At 37.7% G+C, this 19,170-nt stretch overlaps 1 protein-coding gene across 1 annotated transcript in view; it reads left to right on the top strand.

The window, feature by feature from the left end:
• PLPPR1 (phospholipid phosphatase related 1) overlaps positions 1-19,170 on the top strand; it is a 168,529-nt gene that overhangs the window by 84,965 nt on the left and 64,394 nt on the right. Inside the window, exon 2 of the mRNA XM_027863297.1 lies at positions 12,657-12,845. Coding sequence (XP_027719098.1) covers positions 12,657-12,845 — 189 coding nt within the window. The remainder of the gene's footprint in view (positions 1-12,656; positions 12,846-19,170) is intronic.

Here is a 19,170-nt window from a genome sequence, read left to right on the forward strand (position 1 = left end):
GGGGTGTCACGGGAGAGTTTGCATTGCAGTCTAGTGAGATGTGAAGAGATGCCAGCCTGGTCACTTTCCTTAAAAGGAGGTTCTGGGAGGAACCATCTAATCAGAGAAAGAGACCACAAGGTCTGAGGGTGCTTCTAAAGGACTAACTATCCACTTTAAGAGAAATCCCTTCTACAGAATCTTTTGCAAATGGTCATATAGCCTCTGCTTAAATCCTCTGATAACAAGAATCAACATTTCAATGCTTGTCAGAATATTAATTAATGGAATTAATTAATTAAAATGGAATGCTACTCTTGATATTAGGAGTTATGAAAAGTGAAATAGCATATAAGTCATAAACTTAGGTATGACGCGTAGACTACCAAACACTGAACAGTTAGTTTCTAGGTAAATCTATTCCTATACATTAGCACTCTCAATCAATATGACCAAAGATTCAAAGTTCCAAGGAAAACTTCATCCCACTGAAGGGACAAGTTAAAATTTAAAAGCAGTAACTGGAGTAAGTAGTGGAGTAGAATTTATGGAAATTCATAAACATGAATGAATGCATCATTCGAATGACCCTCAGTGACAATAGGTACTACATAGGAATTTGCCCTCCTGTTACATACAAGACTGATTGGTTAGTGTCAGCACCATGGCCAGCAACTCAGCACTGTCCATAACCAGTGTTGTAAATGGAGACCCCACACACTCTGCTGCTTTTGCCTCTGGCTATACGAGAGAGGGTGTGTGTGGTTTAAAGGGGAAGAGCCCCAGTAGGAATCAGAAGACTTGAGCTCTGGTTCTGATTCTTCCATTAAATGTATTACCTGAACAAATAATTTAATTTTTTCATGGGGGAAGGAGTGTGGCACCTAGAGAAACCTGAGTTTGAATCTTACCTCTGACATTTACAATCCATGTAACCTTGGGCAAGTCATTTAATACCTCTGAGCATCAGTTTCTTCATCTGTAAATTGAGGAGTAATAACATTTCTAGTACTTATCTCACAGGATTACATGAAATATATGCATAATGTTTTTAAACCTTAAAGTGCTACATAAATATCAATTATTATCATTCTCTAAGACTCAGTTTTTTTTATATGAGTTTGGCTAGATTGTCTCTAATATATCTTCCATTTCTGAAAGTTTGTTACTTCTTTTATTTCATTACTCTCTTTTTCTTCATTTTATTGTTAGACAACTCTATTCATTTAAAAATTCTTACTGAGATTGACCTAACAGTGTTGCTATGTAGCTTCCAAACATCCTATACTGCTGAAATTGAATTTTATAATCAAAATTTATGACTTTACTTTTACTTTTACTTTACTTTTTTCTCCACTGAATTTCTTTTGCTTATTTGAAGCTAGCTTTAAGAAGCACTGTGGTGTGATGGGAAGAGTACTGAAAATAGAATCTCAAGATTTGAATTCAAATCCCAGCTCTGCCATTTACTATGTAGCGTGTAAAAGATTAAATGACTGAGGAAAACAAAGGTTCGATCTTCTAAGCATATTGATTTATTAAGCAATGCATGCCAATTTCCTAGCAAACCAGGACTAGACCTCATCAGCTTAGGCCTGAACTTCAAATATAGAATGAGACAGATTTTTATACATTAAAAACAATTAATCAAATAAGGCCAAATAATTAAAAGAAAAAAAATCAACATTAGGTAGTCTGATTTCTAATTGGAGGAAAAATTAAGGATTTTCCGAATTGGGAGGGGTGAGAGTAAACAAGTGCAATTCCCTTAATTAAATAAAAAGATGTCTCACTCCCCCCAAGTGTCTGTAAACAATCAAAGGAACACAGAAACAGTAACTGATTGATCAGTATGGGGCCAGTTTTCAGATAAGGCATATAAGTTGCTTGAGATGTACAGTTGTGAGAAAACTCCTTGCATCAATCTTTGGATCTGACTGAGTTTCTTCTCAGCATAACACAAGTCTTTAGTTCAGGGTCTCTAAACAGCAGGGAGATGTGGTCCAGCTTCCCAGATGCACAGGACTAGGTTCAAACAATGCAATAAGGTTTTCTCCCAACTCCCATAATTGAATAAAGTTTTCTCACAATACATAAATTGGACTAGACCCATAGTTGAATAGAAACTAAGCCAGTTCCAGAATTGAGTCACAAGATGGAGTCAATGTGGTTCATGTGATTCCCATAATTAACCATTTGCTGTCTTGATGCACTCAATTCCCTCAATTTTCCTTACTATCTCCGTAACCTTGGGCAAACCATTTAACAATCAGTTTTCTTATATATAAAATTAGACAGTTGGACCAGATGGTACCTTCCACCTCTAAATCTACGATTAGCCTGTCAAGCTTGAATTGAATGCTCATACTAACAACTATGGTATTAATTATCCCTCCCAGATTTGTGATTTTGTAAGCCTCCCTTCCATAATTTCTTCTAAGTCACTGATAAAAATGTCTAGCAACACAAGAAAAAAGATGGAACCCTCTAGTACTCTATCAATAGCTTCTCTCAAGATTGGCACAAAACCATTAATCAACACTGGGTATGGTTATCCAACTGTTGTCAAATGTTGTCATCCAACTTATCTTTCACCTATCTTATATGCAAGAAGCCTTTTGAATACTTTGCCAAAATACTATATCATTTCCAATTGTCATTCTCAATATCCAGTAGACTTACTGAATTGTTACCATGTAAAGTATTCCTTTTACTAATGAAAAGTATTATCCCATCATGATTTAGTATAGTTTCATGAGTCATTTTAGCCAAAAAAATTAATCTTTTGGTGATGAACCTCTCCAAACTTAGCAGTTCAAATTCTCAAATGACAGATACAAAGTCCCCTTGATGTCCTTATATCCAAAGTCTTTTTATCTGGGTAGGACCTGACAGCATATGTATCTAACTAATATGGGATTTAGAAATCAAGGTTACCTGCACACTATGATTAGCCATCAGAGCTTTGTTTTAGTAGATTTTATCAGTGGCCATAAATATAATAAAACTATTTTTAAAAATAACTTGAGGTTAGTTCAGAAAGATTTTTTTAAGACTGGGTCTCCCTATCTTACACAGACTAGAAGTGCTGGGGCTACTTATGGGCCCAATCCTGCACTGATTAGTGTAAAAGCTTTGATCTGCTGTTTCGATCTGTGCTTGTTTGCCCGTCTTTGGGCAACCCGGTGGTCCATGTCCCCAGGGCTCACTATATTAGTTCCAAACTTAGTGGGAATACCCAATCATCTTAGCCCATTGCAACTTGGAATTCCTAAGCTCAAGAGATCAACCAGTCTCAGCCTCCCCAATAGCTGGGATTTCAGGCATATGCCACTACACCCAGCAAGATTTGTTCTTAATAAACCCATTTTGGCTCTCAGTGATTACCACGTTCTTTTCTACATGCCACAAACTGTTTGATAATCAGTTTTAGAATTTAGCTAAAGATCAACATCAAACTGGCATCCTGATTCTTAGTTTGCCTTTCTACCATTTGGAATAACACTGTCTTTCTCTAGTATTTCTAGCATCTCTTCCATTCTTTAAGAATCCAATCAATCAACAAGTATTTATCAAGCTCCAACAGTGTTACCAGGCACTGTGCTAGGCACTGAGGATAAAAGGAAAGCGATAACCCCTACCTCTAAGGACCTTACTCATGTATAAATATATACAGCATAAATATCAAGTAAGTAAATACAAACAAGCATAAAATCATCAAATATTATAGACAGTGGCTATGAGATTACATTTGAGAGCCCCTTTGGCACTCAGGTATCTAATTCATCATTCAGTATAAGGCAGTTCTACCCTGAACCTCATCATAGTGGCTTTGTTATGGCAATATCAATAAAACCTTATTATGAGATGAGTGTTCTCTTGCAGTTGAGCCACAGAATGGCTGTTGAGGATGGTTTTATAGTGAGGAGCCAGTGCAGACTCATTGTGCTTGTTTCAGTGAGTATCTATTTTTTGTTTAAAGGCAGAAAGGAATTAATGTTGCAGTGTGGGAAAAGTAGCATGTGAATGAGCTGTGCTGCAGAATATATTAAGAAACAATCAAATCTCTTGTTTTCAGAGCTTTTAAGTGACATTGGACTCTGAATCTGCCTTTGCAAGAAGCAAATGTATAAACAATGCCTTTGGTGAGACTAACACTAGGCGATACTACACTTGCTGAGTATCATTGCTAAGCTCATCTAGACAGACAAGGACATAATTCTTGGTCTAAAGATTCCCTCCCTACTTCCCACGAGCCTCCTGAAGCAAGCTTCCTTCCACAACATTGGCATGCCCCACTCCTTCTCCTCATTTCAATACTGCAGTGGAAGTGGAGTGAGGTTTAGAAAATTCAGTCAGGGCTCATGGGGTTCTGTAGGTGGGTGAAGAAACAGGACACTGAGTTGCGCACACTGTAGCATTGAATTAAATGAGGGAAACAGGAAGTGGAGGTTTGAGTTCTCTATTTACATGTGTGGAGTGTAAAGGAATGGAAACTCCCTGGAGGGAAACTTAGCAATAGAACAAAAGGCCATGAAGACCTGAAACTCCTTCTTTAGAGGCTTTGAGCAGAGTTCTTTGCTCCACCCTCCGGTTCTTGAATCAGAAACGACAAAGATACTGAAGGTAGCCCACAGCTAGCTTTCCACCCTCACAACTGGTTGCCATGCAGAAATACAGTTACCTATATTTACTAGTTAGTAAAAAGATCTCTATGCACATAGACTTGCCTTCCAAAAACTTTCTCATTTACATGCATACATGACACTGAACTGGGCACTCATGCAACAAACCAGATATGATGGAAACAAAGTGATCCTTAGAAGGGTCTCTGAGGATAAAAACTACCATCCTAAGTATAAATTCTAGCCATCTTTCAAGACCTATCTTTTTTTCCCCACTTAAAACTATTTTATTTTTTCCAATTACATGTAAAGATAGTTTTCAACATTAATTTTTATAAGATTTTGAGTTCCAAATTATTTTCTCCCTCCTCCCATCTCACCCACCTCCCCTAGACAGCAAGGAACCTAATACAAGCTATACATGTACAATCATATTAAACATATTTCCACATTAGTCAAAATGTGAAAGAAGAATCAGAACAAAAGGGAAAAATCATGAGAAACAAAAAACAAAGAGAAAGTAGTATGCTTTGATCTGCATTCAGACTCCATAGTTCTTTCTCTGGATATAGAGAGCATTTTCCATCATGAGTCTTTTGGAATTGCTTCAAGAACTATCTTAAGTCCATAAGCTTTTATCCCATTACCTCAGTCCTTTTTCTCTTATCTTTCTTCTTTGTCAGTAGTATTCAGTGTCTATACCCTACAATTAACCTAAGTTTTTAGCTTTGCTTTGTATCTTAGGTATAGCTGGTATGTTAATACTGTCTTCTCAACTAGACTGTAACCTCCTTTGGAATAGGGACCATTTGTGTGGGGCAGCTAGGTGGCACAGTGGATAGAACACCAGCCCTCGAGTCAGGAGGACCTGAATTCAAATCTGACCTCAGACACATAATACTTTCTAGCTGTGTGACTCTGGGCAAGTCACTTAACCCCAATTGCCTCACTGAAAAAAAAAACATTAAAAAAATGAATAGGCACCGTATCTTAAAATTCTGCAATATCCCTTGAAAACTTTAGCGTGGGGAGACACATGACCATCACCAAATATGTACATTGTAGTTGATTGAGATGTTTTTGGCTAACTCTTAATCAAACTGAGATTTAAAAAAAAAAAACAAAAAACTTCCATAGGAAGGAACAAGAGTTTTTTGGACTCAGGTTTTGCCACAATTTGGAATTTTTTGCTCTAACCATATTCAAGCACACATGCATACACCACTCAGATCTCTACTGTTCTATTTTACTATTGACTGAATTAAATTATTTGGAAGCTACATTTTCACTATCTATGACTAAGCGGTTTCAGTTTCCAATAGGATGTTATATTCTCTCTGCCCTTCTCTCACCTTTTTGTCTTTTTTTTTTTCATTTTCCTCTTTGCTTGGTTTTTAGCTGCTCTCTGCTTCTTCTCTCATTACAGAGTCTAGATGAAAACATAATGACAAATGCAGCAAGAGACCTAAAATCTGCCTAAACTTCCTTTGTCATTAATTTTAAGAAGATTAAAGATGTAGTAGCCTGTTTCTTTTTTAATCCTTAGGGCATAGCAAGCATCTAATATTTTCCCTTTCTTTTCATGATGCATTATTTTCCTTCCCCATAAGAGACATCTGTGTTTAATTTTCCACACACTTGCTTCGTCTTGTCTTTCTCTACCACTCATAGTTGTTCTTTTTACAATGCCTATTGACCCCTTCAAACTTCCTTGGAGCCATACAACCCTGGGGGCCCCAATGGGACTTCACCATCTGCTTAAGTGACACCTAACAGCATGGCTCCCCCCTGAATCATTAAAAACATCAGACAAGAGAAAGCAACAGTGCCTGTAGGTACAGATGTACAAGTAGACAACTGTGACACATGCTGGCGAAAGGAAGTGATGAATGATAGACCTAGGAAAAGGAAGAAACAAGGATATTGGTGTTTGATTGTAATATATCTTCAGTTCATCAAGAGACCATGTCATAAGGCAGAATTAGAATAGAGGTTCTTTATTTCGTTGTTTATTTGTTGCTAAATGGAAGAGATACATTTGTCTTTTTAATGAAAGAGGGTCATAATAGAATAGGATAGATAGGAAGGACTCCTCTACCTACTCACTAGTTTACTCATGCAAGACATTTCAGCCCCATCCCTAGAAGTCAGAGATAGAGATAGGGCCATCATTATTTGTTAAATTTATTTCTTTATTTTAAACATTCTTTTCTTTTTACATTTTAAGTTCCAAATTCTCTCCCTCTCTACCAACTCCTCCCCTATCTATTGATAAGGCAAGCAATATGACATGAATTATATATGTGAAATCATGCAAAACATATTTCCATATTAGCCATATTGAAAAAAAAAGCAAGAAACATAAAGAAAGTGAGAAAATTATACTTTAATTTGCACTTAGAGTTCACCAGTTCTCTTTCTGGAGATGGGTAGCATTTTCCCATCACAAGTCCTTTGAAAATGTCTTAGATTGTTGTGTTGATCAAAATAGCTAGGTCTTTCACAGTTGATCATAATTACAACATTGCTATTACTGTGCACAATGATTTCTCAGTTCCTTTCACTTCACTTTGCATCAGTTCATATAGATCTTGACATTTTTTTCTTCTGAAACTACCCCCAGTCATGCCTTATAACACAGTAGGACTCCATCACAATCATCTGCCACAATGTGTTCAGCCATTCCCCAAATGATGAGCATCCTCTCAATTTCCAATTGTTTGCCACCTCAAAAAGAACTGCTATAAATATTTTGTACATATAGGTCCTTTCCCTTTTGCTTTGATCTCTTTGGGTTACAGATCTAGTAGTGGCATTGCTTAGTCAAAGGGTATGCAGAGTTTTATAGCCCTGTGGGCATAGCTCCAAATTGTTCTCCAGAATGGTTGGACCAGTTCATAATTGTACCAACAATGCATTAGTGTATCTATTTTCCCTCATTCCCTCCTGCATTTGTCACTTCTGACAGGTGTGAGGTGGTACCTCAGAATTGGTTTAATTTATATTTCTCTAATCAGTTGTGATTTAGAGCAGGGCTTCTTAAACTTTTTCCTTTCATGGCCCCTCTCAGTTTTCAGCAGTATTCATTGGCATTGTGGGGACTGAGGACATGCGCAGTGCAAGGTGCACATGCTTTGTGTTCAGAACCAAGGCCGCAGTGAATCTGCATGATGCAACAGGGGCAAGCGCTGCCAGAAACACCTCAGATTTGTTACACATTTGATTTTTAATTAATTTTTGGTTGTTGCACATTCAGAAACCTTTTACTCTGCCAAATTTTTCACAACTTCATATAGGGTCACAATCCACAGTTTAAGAAGCACTGATTTAGAGCATTTTTATATGACTATAGATAGCTTTGAGTTCTTCTTCTGAAAACTGCCTGTTCCTTTGACCATTTATCAATTGGGATATGGCTCTTATTTTTATAAATTTGACTCAGTTCTCTATATATTTGAGAAATAATCTCTTCATCAGAAAAACTTAGTATTAAAATTTTTATATTACTTCTTTGTCTATGGTACCTTTTAGCAAAATATAGTTTCCCTGATTATCTCTTCTAATTAAATCTATTTTTGCTTTTGTTTTGTCTGAGATCATGCTTGCTATCCCTGCCTTTTTTACTTCAGTTGAACTATATTAGATTCTGCTCTGTTTGCTGTCCCTGCCTTTTCTACTTTGGCTGAAGTGTATCAGATTCTGCTCTAGCCCTTTTATTTTAATTCTGTATGTGTCTTTCTGTTTCAAGTATGCTCCTTGTAAACAACATATTGTTGGATTCTAATTTCTACTCCAATTTGCTATCTGCTTCTTTTTTATGGGTGATTTCATCTGATTCATATTCAGAGTTATAATTATTAACTATATATTTTCCTCCATCCCATTTTCTTCTATCTATTCTCTCACTTTATCCTATCCCTCCTCAAAAGTCTATTTTACTTCTGATCACAGCCTCCCTTAATCTGCCCTCCTTTTTACCATCTCCCCCTTTTTCTTATCTTATTCCCCTCCTATTTTCCTATTGAGTAAAAGAGATTTTTATTCACATTTGAGTGTGTATATACAGTCAATCCTCAACATTCCTGTTTAACTTTCATGACTTTAATCATTCACAAGATTTTATTAGTAACCTCATTTTCACTTTCACATTGGCAACCATGCACATTCACATCTATATGCAACAGAGAAAAAAAATGAGAGGTGCAATGTGCACAAGTTTGTGGTGTCCTACTATTATCCTAATAGGGTGTCTTAGTATAATTGACCAGCTGGCAAGGCTTCCAATTCCATCATCAGTCTCAGCCTTGAGGTTAAACTTCAACTCACCTCTGCTATGTAGGGCTACCGTGAGTGATGCCTATAAAGCAGTACCATCGCTTGATATAACCTCTTGTGTCACCTCTATTTAATTCTTCCTCTATCTAAATCATGAAGAATAGTTGGTTTTATTCTCCATGGAAAGAAAGAGTTAAAGGAAGATATGACCATGTCATCTGATGGTGAGCTGAAGGCAATGTTGAGCCTGAAGAAGGGAAGAATTAGGGAGTATATGATAGCTGTCTATTAAGAATTTAAAGGGCTATCTTGTGAAACAAGAATTAGACTTTTCTGTTTAGCACCGGGGGCAGAACTAGGCATAATGAGCTGAAGTTGCAAGGTGGCAGATTTAGGCTGGATGTAAGGAAAAACTTTGTAACTGAATTACACAAAATGTTATGGGCTGCCTTAATGAGCAATGGGATTCCCCTCACAGGAGATTTTGAAGCAAATATGGAATGACTACTTGCTAGGAATGCTATAAAGGGTATTCTTGCTAAGGTTGGATTAGATGACTGAACTCAGAGGTTCTGTGATATTGAGCATTGAATTTTGGCTGATTCATCATCAATACAGTCACTCAGCATTGTCTGCCTTCTCTCTTTCAACTATTGTGATTAAAGGATTGTAGATTTAGAGTTGAAAGAGATTTTAGAGGAGGGAATTGAGACCTTAAGTGACTTATCCAAGATCATACAATCACCTACAAATTCAGCATCCTTTTTACTGCACAATAATAGGTCTCATTGCTTTGACCAGTTTGACCTGCCAAATCAGTACAATCAGAAATTTTATGACTAACAGCATTATTTAAAATTCTATATAGAACTGACAAGGGAGAGTTATAGCAACAGATAAAAATTTGCTTATCCATTTCCATGCAAACATATTTCTCTTCTGTCACTATTAATTGCCTGTGAGGAAAAAAATCAACTAATTTCTTGAAGTGATAAAATGAATGGCTAGTTTTTATATCAGTCATTTATGCCTGACAGAGGAATAGCCTGTAATAAATAAATAACTATAGATTCAGTTCTACAAAAATGAATTTAGCACCTTTTATGTACTTGGCACTGCACTTGGTCCTGGGGATTTGAAAATAAGAAATGGCATAGCACCTACTTTTGAGAAAAATCTCAAATATAATCAAGTAGAGAGAATGAAACATATACACAAGTAACTACAGTGTAAATTACAATATAAATGCTGAGAAGACAGAAAAGCACAGGAAATTTGAGGATAAGATTAGAGATATTCATATATTCATATATATATATAGATATAGATACAGATAGATATAGATATAGATATAGATATATACTACCTTACATGCTTATGTGAAGATTAAATAAGGTAATTCAACAAACTTAAAGGATGAGTAGGAATCTCACAGGACAAGACAAGGGAGAATATTTGAGGGATAAAGAATGATGTCAACAAAGACATGGAGGTAGGGGAGTGCAGGACGTGTTGGGGACAGAGAGTAGTCTAGTTTGTATTAAATACCTACCATGTACAGGGCACTATGTATAAAGCCAAAGTAAATCAAAAGTGTCATATATGTCTCCATTATTATTTAAAGGAGGTGAGTTCAAAAGATGGCAAAAAGGAAAGAGGACATTCCATGCAGAGGTAATTGAATTTGTAAAAGCTAGTAACTTGTCATACTCTGACAATAATTTCATCAAATTTGTTGATGACACCAATCATTTGGATGATAAAATTGGGAACAACAAGATTTTAAGGGACTAAGACAATAAACTAAATGTGATTAAATTTCTTAAGAATAAATGTAAATTCCTGCATTTTGGTTCAAAAAATCAACTGCACAACTGCTGGATGGAGCAGACATAACAACAAAGTAGCTTATATGAAAATAGTCTGGTGGGTATAGAGAAATGTTGCACTTCCCCACCTCTGTGTCTTTGTTGACACTATTCTTTATTCCTCAAACATCCTTCTTTGTCTTCTCTTGTGGAATTCCTACTCATCTCTTAGAGACCAACTCAATGTCATGTCCTCCACAAAGCTTTCCTTGATCCTCTCTGTAAATAAAGATCTTCCTCCCTCCAGACTTCACACGGTACTTTGAGTTAACCCATCTGAAGTAATGCTGTGTTTTAAAGTCAATCTGTATTTGTGTCTGATTCTCCCTTCTAGACTCTAAGCTTCACAAGAATAAGAATCATATCATATAAATTTTATATCTTCCACAGAAATTGTCACGGTAATCAGCACACAGTAGATATGTAATAAACATCTGTTGAATGAATGAAAGACTAAATGTGACATCTCTCCTGAAGTACAAGGCTACTTATGTCTTTCCCCTACTCATAAGCTCTACTGACTCATTATTACCTTTAGAACCAAATGTAAATTCCTCTGTTTGGTATTTAAAGCCTTTCATGATCTAGTCACAACGTATCTTTCTGGCTTTATTGTACATTACTTTCCTTCCCACAATCTATGGTCCAGTTAAACTGACTTTCTTACTGTACCTCGCACAATATTTAACTTCCTATGTCCATATCTTTCCATTGGCTGTTCCCATACCTGAAATATACTCACTCCTCCTCTCTACCACTGGAATCCTTTGCTTCCTTCTAGACAGGTTAAGCATCACTTTCTACTTTAAGCCATTCCTGATTAATTCCCCAACCACTAGACTTCTTCCCACCAAAAAATTACTCTGTATTAGATAGATATAGACAGACAGACATGTGTGTTTCTGTGTCTGTGTGAATGTATACCTATACCTATACCTATACATATACCTATACCTATACATATCCATATCCATACACATAGATGTATTTATCTCTCCTAATAAAGATCCTTTAGGGCAGGATTTTTGTCTTATATTCCTAGCACTTAGCACAATACCTGGAACATAGTAGCCATTTAATAAATACTTGTTGATTGATTGTCTTCTGCATCCCCTGCCCTGTCAACCATCCCAGCCACTTCCTCCACCCAAAGTGGCCACCAATCCTCCCTTTCCAATACTGTCAATGCCACAACGCAGTCTTTACCCACCTGTGACCTCATTACCTTTGATAACCACTATTCTTCAAACCTGATAACCAAAAAGCAAACCCTACACAGGCAGGGTTCCTATGGTTGCTAACTAACTCTTTGTTAGCAGCACTGTTAGTATTAGGCACAGCATGCATGTACCCTAGCTTCGGCCCTACAAGTACCTCACATATAATTATGTTTCTGAATCTATTAAAGAATCATTCATCCCTACCTCTTCCCCAAAAACATTATCAGAGATGTGAAAGGAATGATAATGGTGTAATTTCAACAAAGGGTTTTGAGTTCCTCCATAGAAAAACATTTTGGTATTAAGGCAAAGCCCATATCGGGGAGAAGGAAAATCGTTTGTGCAGTGATGTCACTCAGACATCTTGCCAACTCCAATAGTGTCACTAACTGTCCTGTCAGCCTTCTAGACATCCTGAGAAGTAGCTTCAGAAGCTCAGAGCCATGTCAGAAGTGTCTGGACTCTTCTTCCCTGAGAACATAGACCTGCATTAGTGTTACTTAACAGATGTCACAAGACAGGCACACACACATGCACGCAGGCATAGCCATGCCCAAGCACAAGCATAATCAGGCACATGCACTGTTATCATTCTGGGTGATGTAGGGGAGCCTGCCCCGTGGGGTGAAAGCAACTAAGAAACGAGGGAACGGCAAACTAACGTGTGTGTGATCATGCTCTATTTTCAGCTTGTCATCATGGCTGGGACCGTTCTCCTCGCCTACTACTTCGAGTGTACTGACACTTTCCAGGTGCATATCCAAGGATTCTTCTGTCAGGACGGAGACTTGATGAAGCCTTACCCTGGGACAGAGGAAGAAAGCTTCATCTCGCCTCTCATGCTATACTGCGTGTTGGCTGCAACCCCCACTGCTATTGTAAGTACAAAAATAAATTTAATCCTTCACCGGGGATGCCGAAGATCCCGTCTGCCTTTTATCACCCTCTCCTCTTCTTTGTCTTCTGCAGCTTGCTGCGGCAGCACCGTCTCCAATGCTGCTTTAAAGCCATAGAAACATAAGATACAGGGGTAGCTTCTTCAATAAAATTCTGAGTTGATCATTCAGGTTACAAGGACCGATTGTTTTAGAATGAAACGTAACAGCATCTCTCATGTCCTGATCTGATCCCTTGTGCCTTTGCTATTCTCTGAGGAATCAAATTTAAACAACACCAAATTTAAATATCAGAAAGCCAACAGGCACAATTTGTGTACCTGTATTCCAAAGTGGAAGCTTAGCTATTTTTTTAAAATGATTTCTCCATTGCATGTTTTTAGCAGAGGCCCCAGATCTAAATGCTATTGCTAACATTTCCAAGATCACATGAGGATCAGATTTGTAAAAGTACTTAGCACAGTGCCTGGCACACATAGGTGCTTAATTAATGCTTGTTTCCTTTCCCCTTCCCATGATCTTCATAGGATTAAGACTGAAATTGAAAGGGAAGGGGAAAGATCCTCAACATTCTCTCTGTTACCATCCCAAAAGAATTACAAGAGAGTTCAGCCGAGCAAAAACTTGTTTCTCCCGGAGTTCATTTGTATTTTGCTCTTTGTAGTTCTCTGTCTTTATCTGGGATTCCTTTAAATCACATCCAATTAAGTTTCATCTTTACCTCCATTTACTTTATTCTCTCACAAGGCAATGCATTTCTCCCAGATAATCCTCTTGGGAAACACTGCATTCAGAGCAAGAAGCCAAAGCATCTGGGCTGCTTGTTGAAATGATTTAGTGTAAAAATGATGACTGGCTCAGTATTATTACGTTTTAAAGCCAATACTCAACTAAATATAACGCCTGGTCAGATAAGGTACAATCACTTTTCTTTATGTGGTTGATACACTCCTCCCTTCACCATCACTTCTCGTAATGCTGGTCTTTATTCAAGAACTTCAAAGGGTTCTATAAATGGTAACTGGTGTGTTCTCAGTTGGCTCATCCTCATGAAGCTTTCCTGGATCCCTGAAATCATTAGCACTCTTTTACACCTCAAATTACCTAGCTTTGGACTTTTTTCTGTTTATGACATATCACCCCTTCTGTACACAACCCAACCTGTTCCACCACCACCGTCTGAGGGGGTTAAACAGCTTGCTTGAGATTATGGAACTAGTAAGTGGCAAAGACAGGATTTGAACCCTCGCTTTTTTTTTTTTATTTGAAATCTAGAGATCTTTCCACCATGCTAAAATGTACTGATTGCATAGTCATTCGCCTAGTTTGGTTTGTTATGCATTCATGCTTTGAAGCTTGTGAGGTTAGCTGTGGAGTGGTATTCTGAGTAGAAATTAGACAAGGTATCCCAAAAGTAAGCTGTGCTAAGATTTTTAGAACTGCCTCTATAAAGTGTAACTAGGACAGAAGCCTTTTTCATCTTAGGACTTGGGCAGAGAGGATCTGGGAGTGAAAGGCAGCCCAGTAAGTGGAAATGGTGATGAATTTGAAGTGTTTTTGTCACTGATATCCAGTGACAAAAATAAGCACCCAACTCAGGCTGAATATTAAAGCAATTGTGTTCTATGGACTGATAAATTGTAATGTGGTATTGGAATATTATCTACTTTCAGAGTTATCTAAGACTTCTTAAATTTTCTACTTTCTTTTTTTTTAACAAGCATTTCTATAGCGCCTGTATGTGCCAGACCTTGTGCTAAACACTTTACAAATATTTTATCCTCACAACAATATTGGAAGGTAGGTGCCATTATTATCACCATTTTACAGATGAGAAAACTGAGGCAGACAGCGATTAAGTGACTTGCCCAGGATCACACAGCTAGTAAGTATTTGAGGCAAGATTTAAACTCAGGTTCATTGACTCCCTCCAGGTCCCAGGGCTGTATGCACTTCTACTACACCACCAGGATATCTTTTTCTATTTTAAAAGTATTTTTAATCACAACACTTTCATAGGATATTTTTGCTGGATGGAGACTGTTAGAATGACTAGGTCAAAGACAAGCTGCACTCATTTTAAGTCTTTCTTTTCATTTTTGGGCTTGGGGCAGAAAGGGTTTGGGAGTGAAAGGTGGACCCCCAGCAAGTGTAAACAGTACCGACCTTGGAGTCAGGATACATAACTTTGAGAACCAGCCCTGCCACTATTATCTGTATGATCTTGGCAAAGTCACTTGTTTTGTTTTGGTTTTTTTTTTTTCACCTATAGAATGTGCAAGGTTGGGGTGGGGGAGAGAGGAACTTAGATGTTCTCTAAGGTCCCTTTCATCTCTGAAATTCTGTAATTCCAAATGCAGAGGAAGTTATTTTGGCTACGGAACTCCTAGAGGCCCAAACCTATTCTTTAGCAGTTTTAAAGACATCAGTGGGTTTTTCTCAGCTGAGCAGAGCTAGATTGAATTCTACCTGGATCTCTTTATTCTTTTCTCATGCAAAGTACTGGCGTTATGGGAGGGGTACCCTCCCCCTGGAAGGAGGCAAAGCACTGGAGTCTGTATCACACTCAATTCCTTGCCAACCTTAGGAACCAGGGAGAGAGCCAAAGATTGCCACCCACATGCCTTACATGGCAACATGCAGAACTGTAAAAACAAAATAACAAGAACAGGATTTTCTTTGACTGAAAAGATCCTACTGGTAATTTTATATCAGGGCAGAAAACAGATGACATCATAAGGTCACTTCCAGTCCTATAAGTATATGATGATGATTTGTGTTCACACAGACATTTCTTCTTACTGTTCTAAATTTCTTGCAAATACTACGCTGAGAGAAAACTTGGTATAGAAGATAGAGTGCCGGACCTAGAGTCAGAAAGACCTAGCTTCAAATCCTACCTCTTATCCTTACTAGCTGTGTGACTATAAGTAAGTCACATACCCTCTCTGAACCTCCATTTCCTCATCTATGAAAATGTTAATAACAATATGCACAGTATTGATATCCTAGAACTGTTGCAAGACTCAAATGTAAGAACACACATGAAACATTTTTGCCAACTTTGAAGAGTTCTAGGTCACCTCTTATTTTCATTTTTGCCCTCCTTCCAATAACTTCACTATGCCAATAGTCATGGTCTTTCTTCCCTCTGACGGTGCAGCTTGGACCTTTTCTAAGTCTTCTCATCTTCTCATTCTCCCATAAATCCTCCATAGAATATCCACCCAACACCCTGGAGAACTTCCTCTAGGTCTTTTAGCCTTCTGTGGCTCCCTGTACAATACTCAGGCTGCCTGTTATCTCTCACTCACAGGACTTGATGGGCCCACTTCCTTTCCCAGTAATACATTTTTGGGATTGTATCTTTTTTTTTTTTAACCACTTTTTGCATATGGGTCATCATTAGTTATATTGGTCCTTCCAATATCCATAGGCAAGATTTTTACTTGGATCTCCTTGGTTACTTAAGAGATACATAAATGTCCAGACTTAGGGAGATGACGCTGGTACCTGACCTGGTCAGGACACAGTTGGCATGCTATATTCAGTTTTGGTCACTATATTTTAACACAGACATAGACAAACTAGTGCACAGCCAAAGGACGGCAGGAGAACTGGAGACCTCTCCACCAAGGATCAATTAAAACAAATAAGGTTGTTTAGCTGGAGAAGAATTAAACAGGAATCATAAGATCAAATATTTGGAGCTAAAAGGAAAATTAGAGGCCATTGAATCTATTTCCCCCACCCTTTATTTTACAGATGAGGAAACTGAGGCATGAAGAGTTTAAGTGACTTGCCCAGGGTCACACAGCTAGCAAGAATCTGAGGCAGGATTTGAACCTAGGTCTTCCTGACTCCAAGTCCAATGTCCTGTTCACTATGCTGTGTCTGCAAGCAAGGCTATCACGGGAAAAGGAGATTAGACTTGTTCTGTTTAGTTCTAGAGAAGAAATGTGAGACCAATGGGCAGAAAGCATAGAGAGAAAAACTTAGTCTTGGTTATATGGGGGAAGAAAAAAATGTTTTCTAACACTTAAATAAGTAACGCAGAAGTGGAATCTTCCCTTTAAAAAAAGCTAGTGGTGTCCCACCCCCTTCCCTTGTCCTCACTGGAGGTCTTCAGGCAGAAACTGGATGACAACTGTCAGCTATATTGTCAACAATAGTCTTGGATCTGGTGTTCCCTGGTGCCTCAAAGGTCCTTTTGAACTCAGATTCTGATTTTTAGTAGCTTCTCTTTTTTTTCTTCTCTAAGAAATATCCAACAGATTTATCAAACATTAGCTAGTCCTTTACTTCCTCTACTAGTTAGTTCACAACAAATTAAATATTTCAGAATGATAATGTGTCAGTTAAAGAAAGTAGCTGCCCATGGGGGGCACACAACCGTGTGAGTGTCACTGTGATGACCCTCTGCAATCACGGCAGCTCTCCCGGGTTTCTTATGAATCACCTAAGTCACTTACTAGGCATTTATGATGTTCTGCCTTAGACACACTTCTGCCTCCCTCCCTTGTATTGCTTTTACTCACATTATCTATTTGATCTATTTGTTTTCATTCTTCCGGGGCATATAACTCCTCATACGTACAGGTCTACTATGCAAGATGGTAGCTTTTCCCTCCCACGGAATGGTGGAGAGAGTTGCCATGAAAGAATCAAACCTCTTGGCATTAAGTGTATTAGTACCATTGGAGAAAAAAGATGATTTGTAAATGATCAGGGTACATTTAATATTGCATTCTTTAAGCTAGTTATAATTTGAGGAGACACAGAGTTATTTTAAGTTTATCATTTTGTTTTGGAAAGATGCTTGGAGTCATGTGATATGTTTAATATACAATTTGTTGGACTTGATGACTTCAGAGGTCTTTCCATGTTTATGATATACTCCAGAGAAAGAACTGATGGAGTCTGAATACAGATTGAAGAATATTTTTTTAACTTTCTTGTCTGTGTTTTCTTTTGCAACATGACGAATATAGGAATATGTTTTTCATAACTGCATATGTATTACCTATATCAAATTGCTTCCCCTCTCAATGAGGGGAGAGAACTGGGAGGAAAAGAATTTGTAACTCAATTTTTTTAAAAAACAAATGTTAAAAAAATTATATGTAATTGGAAAAAAATACTTAAAGTAGAAAAAAATTATGTACACCATGACTGCCAAAGAGACCATAGGGCATAGGTGAAAGAGTGCAAACGTTAGAGTAAGAAGACATGGGTTCAAACTCAGTATCAGAAATTTACTAGCTGTATGAACTTTAATTTAATACCTGTAAGTCACTTTAATACTGAGGGGCTCAGTTTTCTCCTCTGTAAAGTAGAAATAATAATGCTTCTACTCCTTACTTCATTTGATTTTTATTAGAAAAGTACTTTGCAAACCTTACTATACCACATGTATGGTGTGGAAAAGCAATAGTCTAGAGGCAGCTAGGTGGTGCAGTGGATAGAGCACCAGCCCTGGATTCAGGAGGACCTGAGTTCAAATCTGGCCTCAGACACGTAATACTTACTAGCTGTGTGACCCTAGGCAAGTCACTTAACCCCATTGCCTAACAAAACAAAAAAAAAAAGAAGAAGAAAAGCAATAGTCTAGAGAGAAGACCTGGGTTCAAATCCTGTTTCTGATGCTTACTACTTGTGTGACCTTTGGCAAATCATTTAACTTCTCTGGGCCTCAGTTTCCTCATCTGTAAAATGAGTGGGTTGGACTAGATGGTCTCTGAGTTTCCTTCTGTCTCTCTATATAATGCATGAGTTATTAATAACTTGTCCTCACTCCTCATTTTTATAGACATTTCTCCAAAGAATTTCTGCCTCTCTCCAAGCTAAGCTTCAGAACTGTAATGTTTTTGAAAGAGTTTGGTAGATTTTTTTATGCTTCCCCTCAATGATTTGTTTTCCAAGCTACGGTTTCCTCTTTTTCATAGGGAAGAGTCATGTCAACGAATCATTCTTTCCAAGAATTCCTTTATTTAAAACTTACAGTGCAAGTACCCCAGGATGGAAGGCAACAGAGGCCTACTCTGGGAGCAGGACACTACATATCATAAACTTTGTCATGTAGAAGAGGGATTTGATTTGTTTTCATCTTGTCCCTAACTATTTGGGGGTATTGAAGAAGGATAAATAGAGAAGATAAGTTTCGTTCAATAAAAGGGAAAGCTTCCTAATAATTGAAGTTGGCCAATAATAGATTGGACTGCCTCAGAAAATAGTTAGTTCTCTATCACTGGAGGTCTTCAGGCAGAAGTTAGATGATCATTGGTCAGGATAGTTGAAGAGGGGATTC

This window comes from Vombatus ursinus, unplaced genomic scaffold (assembly GCF_900497805.2).
Source record: "Vombatus ursinus unplaced genomic scaffold, bare-nosed wombat genome assembly UNPS02014770.1, whole genome shotgun sequence".
Taxonomy (NCBI): domain Eukaryota; kingdom Metazoa; phylum Chordata; class Mammalia; order Diprotodontia; family Vombatidae; genus Vombatus; species Vombatus ursinus.